Source organism: Patiria miniata, unplaced genomic scaffold (assembly GCF_015706575.1).
Source record: "Patiria miniata isolate m_02_andy unplaced genomic scaffold, ASM1570657v1 HiC_scaffold_7, whole genome shotgun sequence".
NCBI classification, from domain to species: Eukaryota; Metazoa; Echinodermata; class Asteroidea; order Valvatida; family Asterinidae; genus Patiria; species Patiria miniata.
In genome coordinates, this window is record NW_024037074.1 from 7262094 (window position 1) to 7281731 (window position 19638).

The 19638-nt window shown below is 40.0% G+C and overlaps 1 protein-coding gene across 1 annotated transcript; it reads right to left on the minus strand.

Moving 5' to 3' along the window:
• Positions 1-1743: 1743 nt before the first annotated feature.
• On the minus strand, positions 1744-8243 carry LOC119745735 (7SK snRNA methylphosphate capping enzyme-like). Its single transcript, XM_038222288.1, has 4 exons — positions 6287-8243; positions 5549-5767; positions 4425-4551; positions 1744-3666 (listed from the first exon to the last, which is right to left on the minus strand). Exons 1-4 carry the CDS (start codon positions 7691-7693, stop codon positions 3221-3223), a joined length of 2199 nt encoding a protein of 732 aa, XP_038078216.1. The 5' UTR covers positions 7694-8243; the 3' UTR covers positions 1744-3220.
• Positions 8244-19638: the final 11395 nt, after the last annotated feature.

Below are 19638 nucleotides of genomic sequence, written 5' to 3' on the forward strand. Positions count from 1 at the left end.
AGCGGCTGGATTTGAACCCCGGACCCTCTGATCATGAGTCACGAACCCTAACCACTAGGCCACACACTCCCCCAGTTTTAAACATACTTATGTTTAATATTGGTCAAGGACATACACTCGACCCAAAAAGAAAGAAAGTCCTCCCTTCCAATACTTTTTGTCTAATTCAAAAACTACTGAGCACCCCTCGCTCAAATAACGACTAATCAGTACAAAAATTCCTTAGCAATCCAGCCATGATGGATCCGTCACTTCGTCAAAACTGTGACGAAATGTCCCCCCACTCACCCTCGAAAAAAGGATAAATTGAGAATATGCTAGAGAAAGTACAAGGATTTGGGGAAATAATGTTCTTTTCCCCCCTCTTAAAAAAAAAATCCTGGCGATGCCCACGACAGCACCGTGAATTGTCAGATTGAAAGTGTCATGTCTAACAGAAGCCTAGTATTCTTTCGCGTGTCTCAGAAATATTTGAAGTAGACTTCACATGTAAATTGGAGTGATAATTTAACATCGGCATAATTCATATTTCTGTCTCTCTCTCCCCTTTTAAAATATGAACTAGTACCAAAGTACACTTTACAAGCAAAACTAACTCATCTGATTGTGAAATTAATCGTATGCAAATTTAATTATGGTACAAATTATTTAATGTACTTGTGGTTTGTTACAAGAAATATCATTTGAATGCAGGGTGCTCACAATCATGTGGATTAAAAGATTAAAGAAAACATGTATTAGTGGCTTGGACTATTTTTAAATTAAATTAAAATGAGACAAATTTTTGTTTGAACAGTAAAGTCCGTTTGCAAGCAACACATCACAATGGTTTTATTCCGGGCTCCGATTCATCGCAATTCATGAAAATGTACATTTTATGAATGTTCAATGGAAACACATTAAAAAAATTAATTGAGTGAATGGTCATTCTTGAAATTCACAACTCCGAAATTGGAGGTACATATGTCTACTTATCCATTTAAAAGTGTCCTGATAAGATGCAACAAAATTATTGCTAATGAAAAATATTGATTCATATCTATTTGAATTGTCAAATTTCAAATATTTTTTTTGTTACAAATCAACAGGGTTTTTTTTGGGGGGGGGGGGGGAGGAATGAAAATTCACAAAATAATCGGCAGAGAGTTCAGGGGGCCACTGAGCAATGTATGGTCTATGGTACATGTGTGAATTTCCCTAAAGGCATCACTTAAAATACCTATTTCTTTTGTTATATATAAAGCTTCTGGTACACCAACCGTTTTGATAAAATCTTACAAATTCCAGATTTTCAAAGGATTTTTGTTTTTATCCTTACCACTCCAACCCTTCAAAATCTAATAACTGCATGTTTTGTTGGATTCTGTTGGAGTGAGTACTGCACTAGTATTAATTGATTATGCTTTACATGGGGTTAGGCATACCGCCATAATCAGACAGTTTGGCGAGTTTACCATATGGCCTTGGATTTTGCAAGAGTGAGGAAGGTTCCTAGTAAATCACTAAAGGGATTAACCCTAACTCCCTAGCATGATTTACTAGAAACCATACCCATCCTGGCAAATTCCAACACCATATGGGAAACTGAACACACATATTTCTGACTTTGTTTCTGGAGGTGTGCCAACCCAATGTAAAAGACTGTCAGTTTAGGGGTACTGTACCCATCCTGACAGATTCCAACAAAACATGCCGTTGGGGTTTGATGGGTTGAGTTCTGTTAGGGTTAAGGGTAATCTTGAAATCTGGAAAAAACCTGACAAATCTCCTCCCTGAATCAAGCAAAACCAGTAGCTGAATTAATGTTGAAAGGGAGGGGTAAGGAAATTGACCTATTGCCATTTGCGAGTTAGTCACGCCCCGTAGACAACCCTATGGAGTTTTTGTACACTAAGTTTTGTCTCGGATTTTGCGTGTTCCGCGTCCATTTGTATATCATGTAATTGGACAATATTTCACAAGCTGCGTTGACGCGATTCTAACGCGATAAGTCAACTGTCACAAAGGGAAAGTTACAGGCACCATGTTTCAAGCAACCTCAAAGAAGAAAACGCATTTTTTTCTCTCTGTTACCATCATCAGAACTGTAATAAAATGTCTGAAATATGAATTCTTGTTGGTTTCTTCGCTTGCAGTGCATTTGGCTGCCTCTTAAAGTTGCTTGACAAAATTGCCTCGTGAGACTTCTCCTAAAAATGTGGAAATTTCGGGTTCAAACAAGAAAAAGAGATTGGAAATGTGATGGTCCTAAAGTCTTGAAAATGCTGGAAATGGATGGGTTTGTTTAGAATACACACACACAGATGATTTTTTTTGGGGGGGGGGGGGTTACAAAGAGATGAACCCCATTTTACAGAAATGAAATGCTGGCGGCGTTATCAGCAAATGAGGAACCAAGATTACCATCACGCTTCAAAAGACTAGCAGAAGAAATTATGCGATTTCCCCAAAACAGGAAACCTAGTAAATGTAACTTAGGACGACACAAAACCGCTCCTTAAACTCTACTACCTCCGAAACAGGAAACCACATAAATGGTTTGATTGAGATAAATTATCTTGGCATAAGGACTTCCTTCAAGAAGGTGAAACCTTAATCCCTTACAACATGAAATGTGTTGGTTGCGTTAACAAGTTCAACCCTGCAAGTTCAACTTCACATGAACTCGATCCTGAATGGTTCTTGATAAAAAAAAAGTGTGCGCTTTGCACCACTGAAACCATGTCGTGCAAATCACACAAAAAATTGAGAATTGTTTTATGTTTCCAGATTACTATTTAAGGTAGAAGGCAGAAATTTATAAATGAAAACTTCAAATTAGGTTTTGCCCTTCAATGAAATCTTCACAGACCTGTCTGCAAATTACTCAGTTGAACGGAGTTTGAAATCATAGTTTAAAGCTATCTGTCAACAGAGCAGTCATATACTATGCCTTCAATACACTTTAATACTTTTTCCACAAGTTTTATCCATTCCAAAAACAATTTGCTAAAAGCAAAAATTGAAAATAATCATTTAACATGCCATGCCGGCACTAATTCAGATATGTGTCTTGATGCAAGTTGAAGACTGTTGAATAATCCACAGTCATACACTCGTTAACATTTTATCAAAGTCAAAAATGGGAAAAAAAAAATAACTGAGTAAACAAGAACTGGCCTTTGAACATATGAGTTTTTTTGCTTTACATTTTCAGCTCCACCCAATATACCTCCAGCGGCTAATCTGCCGGGGGTTCCATTTTGAGTTTCTTAGCCGGAGGGCTTTCCAAACAAATGTTCTCACTGTCATCATGCGACTTCTCCGCTTTCAAGCTGCATTTAGCGTCCACCTCAACTTCTTCATTTTTGTTCTCGCTTTCGCCCGCGGCCTCTTTCGTCTCAGGCTCTTCGGATATTACGACCTTTAAATCTTTCTCTTCGATGTCTTGTGCAGCCTGCTCACGCTCAGTGCTGACTGGCTTTGGGTCACAGGTCATGCCCTGGGAAGCAGCAGGGTGTGTGGGGTCACCAGTAGAGGGCGCTTCACGTTTGGAAGGTTCCGCGAACTCCTCCATTTTGTGAGTTGATGACGCCCCATGGTCTGACTTGAGGATGGTCTTAGGCTTGGCTGAGCTGGCTCTCGATGTGATTAGCTTTGTAAACATCAAAATAGGGCGTCTGAAACCTGAAATGTATCAAAATAAACAAACACATCAATTATTAATTAAGTTCAATATGTGCTTGGCCGAACAAGTACGTTGAAAACAGGCTAGTGGCCTGGATGTTGATAATGGCCGAGACGAAGATGAGGGTTATTATTCGTGTCCAGGCCCCTTTCCGGTTTTAAACATACCTGTTTAATACCAGACAAGCCCATATTTATTTCCACTCATAAATATCTTTCAGCCAAAAAAATGAAAACAAGTCAAAACTTCACAATTTTCCAATGAGTTAATTCAACAATTTTACTGCATGTTTTGTGAAACACCCATCTGGTCATGTCTATGGTATTTGCCTTGCAAGCATAGTGCCAAAAATTGCCTTGGAAGTTGGCGCGCGCGTGGCGTGTACTGCACGATATTGTGCAGAACGCAGCAGAGTTTTACCGGCGGTTTAAAACCACCCACGAAACGGGCTCTCGACCAATAGGAATTGCTAAATTGTCTCTGGTATTTAATGAAGAGCGACATGTTTACATCCTTCGCCAAATTTCACAGACCTTCTTTGCAGGATACATTACTAAGCAAACTTATGAGTTAGGCAGAAATCAGCGGGGTACCAGTAACAAGCGAATGAAATGGCATGGCATTTTGGCTGGTAACCCATTTATGCTACCAAATACTTGCAGTGCTTAGTTGGCAAATATCTGCTCACACTTTCTGGTAAAGGATTGCGTCCCTCGCAACTTTGGGCAGTGCAACATGATAGATAACGCATTCCTACCTTTGGATTTATTGAGTGGCGTGCCGATGGTCTCACAGCTAGAGAACCCCACGTGACTGGACAACAGGTAGTCCTTGAACTTGTCGGGTTTCAGCTGGATCTGCTTGAAGTTCTTGTAGATTGTCTCCTGTTGGATTCAGAAAGCATTTCAAAGTTCAGTCAAATCTTGTTCACGCCTGCTTCACTTAGTGTATGAAAAATGTCAACCTATTTATTACCATACAGGCAGAATAAGACTTACAACATACCACGACCATTGACAACCACATCAATGACCTTTGACCTAATGACTCAATGACCACGTGACCCAATAAGCTTTGGTCAAATCTAGTCAGACCTCCGACTACAAATGACTACACGTAAAAACTTGCAAATTGATGCAGAAAGACGACAACATCAAGTCAGCCCGATCTGGTTTATGCCTTTATTTTTAAAGGGAAAATACAACATTTGCAAACATCCAAAAATAAAACTACCAAATCATTTTGAAATACCTTGCTGGACTGTTAGTGAATGACAGTGTAAAGCCCGGTTCATACTTCACACGAAAGCATGTGCGAAGCGAAATTCATGTCGTCAACAATGGTGGACGCGCTTCGAATGTATTGTTGACGTCACGAATTTCGCTTCGCTTTCGCTTTCGCTTGAAGTATGAACCGGGCTTAAAGCATCCTGTAAAATCATGGCACCTGGTATACTGTCATTTTCAAGAAAAGTGGTATTTTTGTATCAATTTCCAACGCTGATCGGCCGATCAGCGTTGGAAAAAACTGGCTTTTTTTCAAATACTGGCCCCAATTGACCATCGCACTAGTTTGCAATCGATTACAAACCTATGAACGGGTACGAGCCAGCTAGACTGGTTCCCTGACCTTACAAGTCCCCAATGTATGTAAACTGCTCTGTTTCTTCTTATATGGAGTCAGGGAACCAGACTACAGGAAAATGATTGTTTTTCTTGGTTTTTATAGCATTTTCGAACCCAAAACCTCAAAAAAGTCAGTGTAACTATATTTGCTATATATTTCCAACCCCCCAATTCCTTCCATTTCTGAAAATTACAGTAAAAGCAAATGATGTATATTGCCTTTAAACACTTGTGGTTTGTTCCGATGACCACATACCGTGAGCTTTTTCTTCTTGGTGTAGGATGGCCAGGCCTGTGACTCCAAGATCAGCCGGCCTCCAGGTCGCAGACACAGGAAGATTCGACGGAACAGACGCTTGAGGCCCACGTCCCCCCAGTTCAGGTGGATCCACTTAGTGACACTCAAGCACAGAACAGTGTCGTATTCTGGCCTCTGCAGTTCCAGGATGTCGTCGTTCTCGGGAACAAAGTTGGCCTGAGGTCAAGTAAACACGGGTATATTTATAAAAAAAGGTGTCAAGTTTGTAAATATTCATCTAATGTTTTTTTTTTCTTCGAAGTTTGTGATATGAACAGTGAAAGCAAATTATCTTTTTGTTGAATGAAAACAAAGTTGCAACTTTTGAAATTTGCAAATTTTGAAATACAAAGATTGTTTCTTGGCTGCTTGCAAAGGCCCCCCCCCAAAAAAAACATGTTTAGCATCCTGCCTTTTTGAAAAACAAGGAAGGAGGCCTTTTTTCCAAACCATCAATTACTACCTTTTACCCTTGACTGCACGTAGACAGCTCCAAAGATCGAACACACAGAAAAATTGCCAAAAAAATTAATTCCTTACCTACCTACCCTATTTTCAAATGCCATGTAATCGGAAGCAGAACTATTTTTTGGTTTTGGCCTTATCTCCTTGCATGTTTGATCTAACTTTTGGGAACAAATTGAAAGGAGCATCCCCACTAGTTCTATAAGAAAAAAACTTGGCCAGAAAGCTTACACATCTGAACAAGATATTCCCGGGAAACTTCGCTGTGGTTGCTGCAGACTTGACTGGCTGTCCCATGGATAAAACCGGACCGTACGTTTTTTCCATGGAAACAGGGAACTTCCGCTGCTCGGGATTCTTGTCCATTTCCAGGCAATGGCGGATATTCTTTCGGGCAATTCCAATCAGAGCTCCGTCAATGTCGATCCCAGTGATCCTATCGGGGGCAAAGTTTTTGGCTACGTAAAGGGTCACATGACCCGAGTTGCAGCCAATGTCCAAGCAGGTTTGCCCTTCAAACCACTTCCTTTTAAGGAAAGGGATTCTCGAATCGTCCTCCTGATCGGGGTTCCGGTAACCGTAGTAACGGTGGTAATTTCCATACTGAAACTTCTTGTTCTGCTCCTTAAACTTTGGCGGTTGTGGTTTGGCATCTTTGCTCGTTTGGCGTTTGTACTTGCGCTTCTCTGGTGTCGATCTGTCTCTGTTGTGTGGGGGCGCTTTTTTGTCCGGACTGACCTCCTTTGGATCAGAGTCTGCTTTTTCGACAAGCAGAGCCCTGGCAATTTTTGTCGTAGGCTCCTGTTTTTTTCGCTTGCGATAACTTTGACAGTTGTCTGGGATGACCGGTGAGACAATCTTATCAGGGACCTTTGACATGCTGCCATGGTGCGGAGGTCTTTGGATACCCTCCAGATTCAAATTAGCCGGTTTGCTCTTGACGATCGTGGCTTCGTCAGCACTGTGTGACTCGTTCAGCTTGTCCCCACGTTTTTTGCGTTTCTTGCCCGTCGATTTTGGAGTCAGGGTCCTTGTCAGACTGGTGGTGTCATCTGCTTCACCGCAAACCGTGTTCAGTTTGAGTGGGTCACTCACGTCGATCGGAACAAGGACAGGATTGGGGTCCTTATTGAGCATAGGGAGAGGAGAAGAGATGGGCGTGACAGCGTTCAAGCAGCGCGAGACTTCCTCGTTGCAGAGACTGTTTAGATTTAATGGATCCGTAATGCTCCCTCCCATCAGGAACTTTGGATGTGTGGCACCACGGTCCGTGGTCTTTCGACGCTTCCGTCCCATCGGTTTGTGGTTCCCAGGATGGGACATCGAAGCATGTCGCTTCTTCTTAGCATTTGTATCCACGCCATCAACATCAGATTCCGATGTCTGCTTCTGATTAGGAACTTCCCGAAGACAAGTGTCCTCAAGTTTTGTTTGTGAGTGGGCATTGTTTGTTTCAGACAAACTGGCACTGGGACAGTTAACACTTTCCTGATGATGAGTGTCAGTCTTGGCTGAGGCCATCCAATTTTGATTTTCAGAAATCTCAAAAGTGCTGCCATCTTCCACAGAATCTGGCCTTAAATTCCAGGATTCTGGGTGGCCAGTACTCACTGGCAAAGCTTCTGCCTTGCTTGTCATGCTGATGAACAACACGACCAACAACACGAGCAAGAGAGACCTCAAAACCACGTGCTTTTGTGTACAACCACACAGGGGTCAGAGGCCATCGAGAATCTGACGATGCTCATTTGCATAATAGGAAGAGCTACATAAACATGGTGCTTGTGCAGGGAATGGTTTCACACGAACTTCCCACATAGCGCGCGGCCGACATCGAGATATTCACGTCCAAAAATACACTCTTGGATTGTACGTTAATGCACAATGCGAGAGACCATATCATAACCCAGCACATATGCTAGCAGCTAGTTTACTTTGTGAAGATGATTATGAGATTTAACGCTTCTAACAGACCGAAAAATGTGCGTTGCTCCGTTCACCACTTAGGCTCTGAGAACGCGGTACGTGTGTATATCACGTATGGATATATGTGCACACAATGCATGCACCACTCGTCCATGTACATGTACGTTACGTTAGCTAGCTATATGATGTACATGTACATGTACATTGCATACTGTATGGACTGGATGTCTGTACACGTTTGATGCTGCTTCTTTGACGTTGGCAAAACGTATGGGGCACCACAAGGGGGCGCTTTTCATTAGGCGTATTTTTCGTTGTCTGTCCGGATCATTGATCTCCATATACACAGACTGGATAGGACATCGCGTACGAACGTGCGTCCGCGCGCGCGTTTTTTGAAAAGGGTAAAGAACACAATTTCGCATTCGAGTTGTGTACACTTTCGAACGGAGGATTAAAAAAAGAAGTTGGGTTTTCTTCGGTTTCTTTGTCATTTTTGAAAGAATAAAAGAAACAGAGATCTAAATTGATCAAAATCGACGAGGAGTATAATCAAGGTGTGCGCAGCATTGGATTGCTGGAGTCGGCAAGTAAGGAGCGTTGAAGAATAGGACAATTATTCGCAAGTAAGTTGTTTTTTTAACGAGGCCTATACAAGTCAACATGGCATGGAGGAATATGAACATGGGAATGACAAAGCAAATTATGTCGCTCTGAGTTTGAGGGGACGGGCCTGTGTGGTAGCTAGCGAGATATTCTGTTCAAATTCCATGCGATCTAGGCCTGTCATGAGTGCTCAGTGGTCGGCATCATTTTTCTTTAAAAGACACAGGCCTAAACGTGCATGTATGATTGACCCGGCAATGGCAATGAACAAAAGTTGACTTGTTTAAGATAGTTTATTCGAATAACTTTTATATGCAAAATCTGATTGAATTATGTCTGCCTTGGCTTAACGCCTACCGAAATGTTTCTATTCTTTTCTTTATAAAGAGAAACCGAGGAGATGGTTTATGCTAACTTACTGCACAACTGGCCGATTGACCTTCATATCAAACAAAGAACTTCAGCAAAGCCATATAGCAAAAACCACCAGCTGCAGGACCGAGCCGGACGAAAATGGAGAACTTCACGGAGGGCCAGGGATGGAATCGACTGTATCATCCACTGAATGGAACATGCGATGTGATAGGCATCTGAGCGTTTGACTTAATAAATTTTTACGATGTGGAACTGTTAACATTGATTGGTTTTGGTTTTGGAAAGAAGTTGTGGAGTTCAACGCAAGTATTTTTATAAGCTCCCAAGATGACTGTCACATTATTGACAGTTTGTATGGTGAAGAAAGCAATGAGTACTTTTACGGTTTGAAATTATGTTGTGTACGCCGTTATATAAGATTACTAGCTATAGCCATAAACACCGTCATATTCGCTCACAAAAACGATTCCCATTACACTTACAAGTAATTATATTTATTTTCAGAAGTATAGCTTAACATTTAATTGCAAGACCGTGCGTAGCTTGAATTATTCTCTGACAAAATTAGTATAGTACTAATCTAGGGACGGGAAGAAGTTTTTACTGATTACTTTGTAAAATTAAAGTTTTTTTACCTTTTAGATTGTAATTGGTTCATGTTCAGGTTTTTTAATAAATATATCAATCATTTGAATGAATCTCCATACAATTTCTCGTGTGAGTGTTCAGTTAAAAAATATGATGTCATTTCAGCATATTATTAATACAATTATTCATTTCGTTGATGGAGTAATTCAGTGTGCTCTAATGACCAATGTGCCAAAAATGAAATGGCAATTTACTTACAATCATTTTTGGGAGGAGAAGGGATTTAAAAAAATAAGGGAAAAGGAAATGGGGGGTTCTTGAATTTCGAAAATGCATAATAAGAAAGTGTATATCAAGAAAGTGTGGAAAAGCTGTTTGGAGGGTAACTCTTCATCGTTCAGGGTTTTTTTTAAGATTGTTTTGGAGGAGCGCTTGAACTCCCTCCTGTAAGAAAAATTTCACTAAACAATCCATTTTCCAAAGTAAACAAAGTGAAAGCACAATGCGCGTTTACCCGTCTGACAGTAAACGCGCCGCCATTGTTCGGCCGCGCATTCGTGCACAAACACGGCGCGATGTCCTATCCAGTCTGTGTATATGGAGATCGATGGTCCGGATGGCCAAGTGTGATATGAAAATCGGACTCGTATGAAAATCGCACTCCTTTGTGACCCTTTTATTGGTTAAACCCTCTCACATGACATGCATGAGCATTGAGCATGCGCAATACCACCAATGAATCTGTATTTCATAAAACCTAAATTCAGGCTACACCGGCAGCGCCGGTCGGGCAGCGACCCCCCCCCCCCCCTCGGACATCCACATGGGTTGTAGTACACTAGAACGTTTTGGACTTAAAGTTCGTGGCTGGGCATGGGGGGGGGGCATAGTGGCATACTACCAACTGGGGGCATGGGCGTCGCCAGGATTTTTTTCGGGGGGGGGGAGGCACATTTCCCCTAAGAAATTCCGTTCTTTTGATTTGATTTATTTGCAATTTCCACACAATGATGATACAGTTTGAATCTAAGCTTAGATTTAACAAAACACATCAAAAATCGTATAAAAAATTAGAAACAAAACCTAAAAAATCCCCATGCAGTGGAAAAAGCGGGGGAAAAAAAATGTTTCCATTGCGGTCCCAATTCTCAATTTATCCTTTTGTTTTTGGAAAAAAAAATAAATTGAGTGGCGCGCCCAACCCCACCGGTACCCCATCGACACCCCTAGTTGCAGACGCCCAATTTGCTTAAAATTGTGTATCAAATTAATAGCAAATATGACTTCACACCTTTTTCACACCTTTTCTGTTCCCCCTTTTTTTCTTCATTTTTTTTTGGGGGGGGGGGGTGTGCTTTCCGGGGGGGGGGGGGGAGCACCCCGACCCCTTGTCCCATCCTGGCGACGCCCATGACTGGGGGGCACAAAAAATACAAACATAACACGCGGCCGATGGGGAGGGGAGGGGGGGGGGGGTTCAATTGCTCAGCCCCCCCCCCCCCGCCCCCGCACTGCCCCGGCGACGGTTCTGCCGGATGGTCAGGAGATTTTCAATCATCGATTTGGGTCACAGGAAAATCCACTTTGTGTCTCTATATTATTTAAGAAGAAAATGAAAAAAATTAAATAAAAATGTTTAATACCACAGATAATGCATCTTTTAGTGCCCTCCAGAAATTGTACCACGCCCCATCCGATTGCCTACCCCCACACGAACCAATAGACCTAACGCCATGATTATGCAGTAGTTTGTACAGTTCTGGCGGGAGCTACTATCACTTGGTGGTCGCTCGGTCTGTCTGCTGTCTCCGAAAAATTGACCGAAAGAATGGTGTTCCATAATGTGCCGGTGTGGCAGGTAATTCTGTCCCCCCTGGTAAATGTGTCCCCCCCGGACACATTTACCGGGTCGTGACCCGGTAAATCTGTCCGGGGGGACACTTTTACCTAGGTTAACCTGTCCCCCTCTAGGTAAATCTGTCCCCCTGCACGACGTTAAATGTGTCCCACCCCCACGGTAAATGTGTCCCCGTGCAACGTCACAAGTCTAGCACAATATAACAACTTATGCGTGCAAAACCAGGGGGGACAGAATTAACTGGAGGGTACAGAATTACCTGGAGGGGGACAGAATTACCGGACAGGGGGACACTTTTACCTAGGTAATTCTGTCCCCCCGGACACTTTTACCGGGGGACAGAATTACCGTCCACACCGGCCATCGGCGTCGCATTTTTTCAGCCATGGCAGGGATCATTTTGATCGATTTCATGCAAGACTGTCGTGCAAGACGTCTTGCAACACGGCCAGAGCTTATTGTGCAGTTCGCATTTGGGCTGTACAACATCTTCCTCCTTGAAGGTGGACGCCATTTTTCGCTCCGGTGCCCCCCGCCCAGCAAACAGGACGCTGGGATACTCTGATGAGCTTCACAGAATCTTGTGAAGGAAGTGGCCTATGACCTATGTATAAAGCATCTGGCTGCAGCTGTTCAAGACCGCAGTTAGACAATGTGCGCAAATGCTATCCGAAAACGTCCTATAGAATTGCGCACATTCCATACCGGATGTGATTTCTGTTTCATTGCAGACCATGTGTACAACATTTTGAGCGTCGCATAAAGCAATCCGACCGTTCGTGATTCGAAACGGAGCCTGAGCAAGTGACGGGAATTGTAAATTTACAACACAGATAAGTTTTACAGAATTTCCTACATTATTACGCTTTTCAACGAGAAAAACATCTCTATAAAACTGGAATACAAGAGTAATGAATCAGTCTTAACGGCCGTTTCAAACATTGCAGAGTCATGACCTTGATGACGCGCAGGTCACTTGTGACGTAAAATCCAACCAATCAGAGCGTGAATTCATCAGAGTATCCCAGCGTCCTGTTTGCAGGGCGGGGGTACGAGCAAAGACGCCATTTGTGTAATAAGCGGTTGGACGGTATCCAGAAGGAGGAAATGTCCCCGGAATTGAACAAAAGTATGGTGTTCCATAATGTGCCATCGGCGTCGCATTTTTCGCCAGAGCATGCCGTTTTTTTTTACACCCCGTGCTTGAAAAGCGATAGAACTGAGACAATGATGACGTCACTATTTGTGTGCTCTTTGTACGCGATGGCCTGGCTGGCAACACACGTTTCTTCTGCAGAGCAAGAAGTCTTATTCTCTTCTACAGACTATTATTATTATTATTATTAATCATTTCTGGTAATGAAACCAAGGATTCCTCAAAAGCGCCCTAGGCACTGTTTTCAGTAGCTCGCAAGCCTGAAGAAACCTGTGGAGAGAAGACAATGAGAAGAAATTACAGTTTCAGAGGTGGGAGGAAAAGCCCAGAAGAATATTCTGAGGAAAACCTACAGAATCAGGCAGGGACTGAAAACCCAATCCACATATTGGCCCAGGCGGGATTCGAACCCGGGTCACAGCGGTGGAAGGCGAGCAAAGTACAACCTGACTCTAGTAAAGTCAGTATACGCATGCATAATTCATATCCCGTGATTGTATTAATATACCATGTGATTTGAAATAACTTTACACGATTTTTGTATATAGTTTAGATTTCCAAGTTTTTTTGCAGCATTGTGGCAAGCTATAACAAGCTAGGTTATGCCGGTGTGACAGGTAATTCTGTCCCCCTGGTAAGTGTGTCCCCCGGACACATTTACCGGCTCGTGACCCGGTAAATGTGTCCGGGGGACACTTTTACCTAGGTAGATTTGTCCCCCTCCAGGTAAAATTTTCCCCCTGCCCAACGGTGACAGTGTCCACCTGGTAAATGTGTCCCTATGCAGTATATACTAAGAGCAGCAACGTGTCGCGCCCGCCACTACATGCTGCAAGATATGTGGCAGTGATGATCACATGTGTACATACGCGTCTCCCTCTACATAGCCTTGGTCAATGCTCTCGTCGTTATTCGTCCCGTACGCGGTCAATCGTGTGCATATATCCTCACGCGCTATGCACATGCATACAGCGCGAACAGCGACCTCATGCGGCCACTATTTTTTTATGCAAATCAGTTGAGGACGATCTCGAGCCTTGGTTCAATCGTTGGCAAAAGCTTATGTTTTTCTTTAGTTTGCGCTGGATTTCTAGCGCACGACCTCGTATGCGAATACAGATAAGTGTAGGCGGGGCTAATATGTGGAGTGTCCAATCACACCTTGGTAAATCCGGACGTCATCAAATTATTTGCAGCTCAGTATTCGCCTTTTGCGGACGTGACAGGAACCACAGTTTTTGTGCATTGGTGCCGTGTGCAGAGACACACAACGTGTACGTGTATGGATTATGTAAGGTGCCACGTTTCACTATGCAAGTTTCCACGCAACGATCGACCAATAAGAAAACGACATTTAAGGTCAGCTAAGGCTATTAACATAATGAGCACCACCCCCAAAACCTCACATGGACGATTGAACCAAGGCTCTCGATCGTCCCCAACTGATTTGCATATAAAAATAGTGGCTGCGTGAGGATCGCTGTTCGCGCTGTAATTTTACATGCATGTACATAGCGCGTGAGGATATATGCCGACGATTGACCGCGTACGTGACGAATAACGACGAGAGCATTGACCAAGGCTACCCTCTACAATGGAAATTCATCCGATAGGAAATGTCGTTACGCGCTATGATGGCAACACAGACCAATCCAAGTAGGCGTTGTATCAATGAGACGAGGGCCATCGCCATGCATCGCCGCTGTATTGACCTATCGCGGTAGAATCGCGATAGATTTCACCGTACTCCAAATCGAACGTTGTGTGCACATATCATCTATTAGACCAACTTAGATATTTTTTATTCATGAAGGGCAGACTAAAAGTCCAAAATGTATACCTTGTAGAGTGAATTCATAAAAACAATAAAGAGAACTGGCCTTCCGGGTTTCAAAAATAGGGGGACAAAAAACCTGGGAGACAGAATTACCTGGAGGGGGACAGAATTAACGGGCCGAGGAGGACACTTTTACCTAGGTAATTCTGTCCCCCGGACAGTTTTACCGGGGGACAGAATTACCTTCCACACCCCCCCCCCCCACTAAGAAATTCCTGGCTACGCCACTGAATACACGTTATATTAAAATGAATTTTCGTACACTCATTTGTCACGATGTTTAACATCAAAGATTTCATTTCATAATAAAAACGTCAAATTATCAAGCTATTATGACCGTAACAATTCAGGAATTTAATTGCCACAAATACAATCCTAATGCAAGTCAACATGGATTTTTAACGATTAAAACACTAGATTGTTACGATCGTATTGTATGTATAGCTCTACGGTTTCTCATGCCATTCAAACTACTTATGCTACACATCGTGAAAACTAATTGCACGAAATTTCAATTGAATCCATTTTGTATTTCTTGAGTAGTTCATCGGAAACGAGGTTGTTCTTTTTCTTCACTTGTGCAGCTAGCATCCGTGTTGATGCGTTGCCGAGACCACTATTTATGTGGCGCGCCCTCTATTATAGTGGTCTCGATCTCCAGCACCTAACCCGATTTTGGGCCAACAACTCAAGAAATACACGTTACATTAAAATGAATTTTCGTACACTCATTTGTCATGATGTTTGGCATCAAAAGATTTCATTTCAGAAAAAAAAGTCAAATGATCAAGCTATTATGACCGTAACAATACAGGATTTTATTTGGAACAATACAATCCTAATGGAAGTCAACATGGATTTTTAACGTTTAAAACACTAGATTGTTACGATCATATTATATTTATAGCTCCACGGTTTCTCACGCGATTCTAAGTACTCATGTTACACATCGTGAAAACTAATTGCACGAAATTTCAATTGAATCCATTTTGTATTTCTTGAGTAGTTCATCGGAAACGAGGTTGTTCTTTTTCTTCACTTGTGCAGCATCCGTGTTGATGCGTTGTTAAGACCACTATTTATGTGGCGCGCCCTCTAATATAGTGGTCTCGATCTCCAGCACCTAACCCGATTTTGGGCCAACAATTCAAGTAATACACGTTACATTAAAATGAATTTTCGTACACTCATTTGTCATGATGTTTGGCATCAAAAGATTTCATTTCATTAAAAAAAGTCAAGTAAGGCCAAAAAAAAAAATTCGGTCTCTGGTCAGACCAAAGTTCCGGAATTGACGCGGCCACGCGGCTTTCTCTTTTTTTTTTTTTTTTTTTTTCTTCAAGCTTGGATTGTACAGACAAGGTGGGGTACTATTTTGCTTTTTTGGTGTCCTCATGTACATTGGTGTCCTCCATAATTTGCCTTGGTGCTTTCGATCATTTGCCTTGGTGTAATTTCCCATTCCTTGGTGCTCTTTGGTAAAAAAAAAAATTGAGGAGGTGCGGAAATAGAGGGCGCTGTTGGAGCTACCGCGGAACATTTTGGAAAAAAAAGATCGACGCGCATGATTAAAATCGACGCGCGCTGACCAGAGACCGACTTATTTATTTTTTTGGCCTAACCCCTTTCATTTCTGATTTGCAAGAAAAAGTCAAATTTTGCCAAATTTTGATTAAAATGCAAGGCTTACCCCTTACATTTTTGAATTTCAAGAAAAAGTCAAATTTTGCCAAATTTTGATGAAAATGCAAGGCTAACCCCTTACATTTTTTTATTTTCCAGAAAAATTGAAATTTTGCCCAATTTTGATTAAAATGCAAGGCTAACCCCTTACATATGTGAATTTCTAGAAAAAGTCAAATTTTGCCCAATTTTGATAAAAATGGAAGGCTAACCCCTTACATTTTTGATTTTCAAGAAAAAGTCCAATATTGCCCAATTTTGATTAAAATGCAAAGGTCACCACTTACATTTTTTTGATTTTTTAGAGAAAGTCAAATTTTGCATAATTTTGATAAAAATGCAAGGCTAACCCCTTACATTTTTGATTTTCAAGAAAAAGTCAAATTTTGCCCAATTTTGATTAAAATGCAAGGCTAACCCCTTACGTTTGTGATTTTCAAGAAAAAGTCAAATTTTGCCCAATTTTGATAAAAATGCAAGGCTAACCCCTTGCATTTTTGAATTTCTAGAAAAAGTCAAATTTTGCCCAATTTTGATTAAAATGTAAGGCTAACCCCTTATATTTTTGATTTTCAAGAAAAAGTCAAATTTTGCCCAATTTTGATTAATATGCAAGGCTTACCCCTTACATTTTTGATTTTCAAGAAAAAGTCAAATTTTGCCCAATTTTTATTTAAATGCAAGGCTAACCCCTTATATTTTTTTAATTTCTAGAAAAAGTGAAATTTTGCCAAATTTTGATAAAAATGCAAGGCTTACCCCTTATAATTTTTGAATTTCCAGAAAAAGTGAAATTTTGCCCAATTTTGATAAAAATGCAAGGCTAACCCCTGACATTTGTGATTTTCAAGAAAAAGTCAAATTTTGCCCAATTTTGATTAAAATGCAAGGCTAACCCCTTATAACTTTTGAATTTCTAGAAAAAGTGAAATTTTGCCAAATTTTGATAAAAATGCAAGGCTAACCCCTTACATTTTTGATTTTCAAAAAAAAGGGAAATTTTGCCCAATTTTGATTAAAATGCAAGGCTAACCCCTTATAATTTTTGAATTTCTAGAAAAAGTGAAATTTTTCCCAATTTTGATAAAAATGCAAGGCTAACCCCTTACATTTGTGATTTTCAAGAAAAAGTCAAATTTTGACCAATTTTGATAAAAATGCAAGGCTAACCCCTTATAACTTTTGAATTTCTAGAAAAAGTGAAATTTTGCCCAATTTTGATAAAAATGCAAGGCTAACCCCTAACATTTTTGAATTTCTAGAAAAAGTGCAATTTTTCCCAAATTTATAAAAATGCAAGGCTAACCCCTTACATTTTCAGACTTTGACTTTCCAGAAAAAGTCAAATTTTGCCCAATTTTGATTAAAATGCAAGGCTAACCCCTTACATCTTTGATTTTCAAGAAAAAGTCAAATTTTGCCCAATTTTTATTTAAATGCAAGGCTAACCCCTTATATTTTTTGAATTTCTAGAAAAAGTGAAATTTTGCCAAATTTTGATAAAAATGCAAGGCTTACCCCTTATAATTTTTGAATTTCCAGAAAAAGTGAAATTTTGCCCAATTTTGATAAAAATGCAAGGCTAACCCCTTACATTTTTGATTTTCAAGAAAAAGTGAAATTTTGCCCAATTTTGATTAAAATGCAAGGCTAACCCCTTATAATTTTTGAATTTCTAGAAAAAGTGAAATTTTGCCCAATTTTGATAAAAATGCAAGGCTAACCCCTAACATTTTTGAATTTCTAGAAAAAGTGCAATTTTCCCCAAATTTGATAATGCAAGGCTAACCCCTTACATTTTCAGACTTTGACTTTCCAGAAAAAGTCAAATTTTGCCCAATTTTGATTAAAATGCAAGGCTAACCCCTTACATCTTTGATTTTCAAGAAAAAGTCAAATTTTGCCCAATTTTTATTTAAATGCAAGGCTAACCCCTTATATTTTTTGAATTTCTAGAAAAAGTGAAATTTTGCCAAATTTTGATACAAATGCAAGGCTTACCCCTTATAATTTTTGAATTTCCAGAAAAAGTGAAATTTTGTCCAATTTTGATAAAAATGCAAGGCTAACCCCTGACATTTGTGATTTTCAAGAAAAAGTGAAATTTTGCCCAATTTTGATTAAAATGCAAGGCTAACCCCTTATAACTTTTGAATTTCTAGAAAAAGTGAAATTTTGCCAAATTTTGATAAAAATGCAAGGCTTACCCCTTACATTTTTGATTTTCAAAAAAAAGGGAAATTTTGCCCAATTTTGATTAAAATGCAAGGCTAACCCGATACATTTTTGAATTTCCAGAAAAAGTCTAATTTTTCCCAATTTTGATAAAAATGCAAGGCTAACCCGTTACATTTGTGATTTTCAAGAAAAAGTCAAATTTTGCCCAATGTTGATTAAAATGCAAGGCTAACCCCTTACATTTTTGAATTTCCAGAAAAAAATCAAATTTTTCCCAATTTTGATTAAAATGCAAGGCTAACCCCTGACATTTGTGATTTTCAAGAAAAAGTCAAATTTTGCCCAATTTTGATTACATGCAAGACTTACCCCTTATAATTTTTGAATTTCTAGAAAAAGTGAAATTTTGCCCAATTTTGATAAAAATGCAAGGCTAACCCCTAACATTTTTGAATTTCTAGAAAAAGTGCAATTTTCCCCAAATTTGATAATGCAAGGCTAACCCCTTACATTTTCAGACTTTGACTTTCCAGAAAAAGTCAAATTTTGCCCAATTTTGATTAAAATGCAAGGCTAACCCCTTACATCTTTGATTTTCAAGAAAAAGTCAAATTTTGCCCAATTTTTATTTAAATGCAAGGCTAACCCCTTATATTTTTTGAATTTCTAGAAAAAGTGAAATTTTGCCAAATTTTGATACAAATGCAAGGCTTACCCCTTATAATTTTTGAATTTCCAGAAAAAGTGAAATTTTGTCCAATTTTGATAAAAATGCAAGGCTAACCCCTTATAACTTTTGAATTTCTAGAAAAAGTGAAATTTTGCCAAATTTTGATAAAAATGCAAGGCTAACCCCTTACATTTTTGATTTTCAAAAAAAGGGAAATTTTGCCCAATTTTGATTAAAATGCAAGGCTAACCCGATACATTTTTGAATTTCCAGAAAAAGTCTAATTTTTCCCAATTTTGATAAAAATGCAAGGCTAACCCGTTACATTTGTGATTTTCAAGAAAAAGTCAAATTTTGCCCAATGTTGATTAAAATGCAAGGCTAACCCCTTACATTTTTGAATTTCCAGAAAAAAATCAAATTTTTCCCAATTTTGATTAAAATGCAAGGCTAACCCCTGACATTTGTGATTTTCAAGAAAAAGTCAAATTTTGCCCAATTTTGATTACATGCAAGGCTTACCCCTTATAATTTTTGAATTTCTAGAAAAAGTGAAATTTTGCCAAATTTTGATAAAAATGCAAGGCTAACCCCTTTCATTTTTGATTTTCAAGAAAAAGTGAAATTTTGCCCAATTTTAATTAAAATGCAAGGCTCACCCCTTATAATTTTTGAATTTCTAGAAAAAGTGAAATTTTGCCCAATT

Coding starts and splice junctions, on each gene's coding strand:
- LOC119745735 (XM_038222288.1), bottom strand. CDS start 7,693: ATGACAAGCAAGGCAGAAGCTTTGCCAGTGAGTACTGGCCACCCAGAA. Junction 5,768..6,286: donor GGAATATCTTGTTCAGATGT/GTAAGCTTTCTG, acceptor ACTTGACCTCAG/GCCAACTTTGTTCCCGAGAA. Junction 4,552..5,548: donor CCAAGAAGAAAAAGCTCACG/GTATGTGGTCAT, acceptor TGAATCCAACAG/GAGACAATCTACAAGAACTT.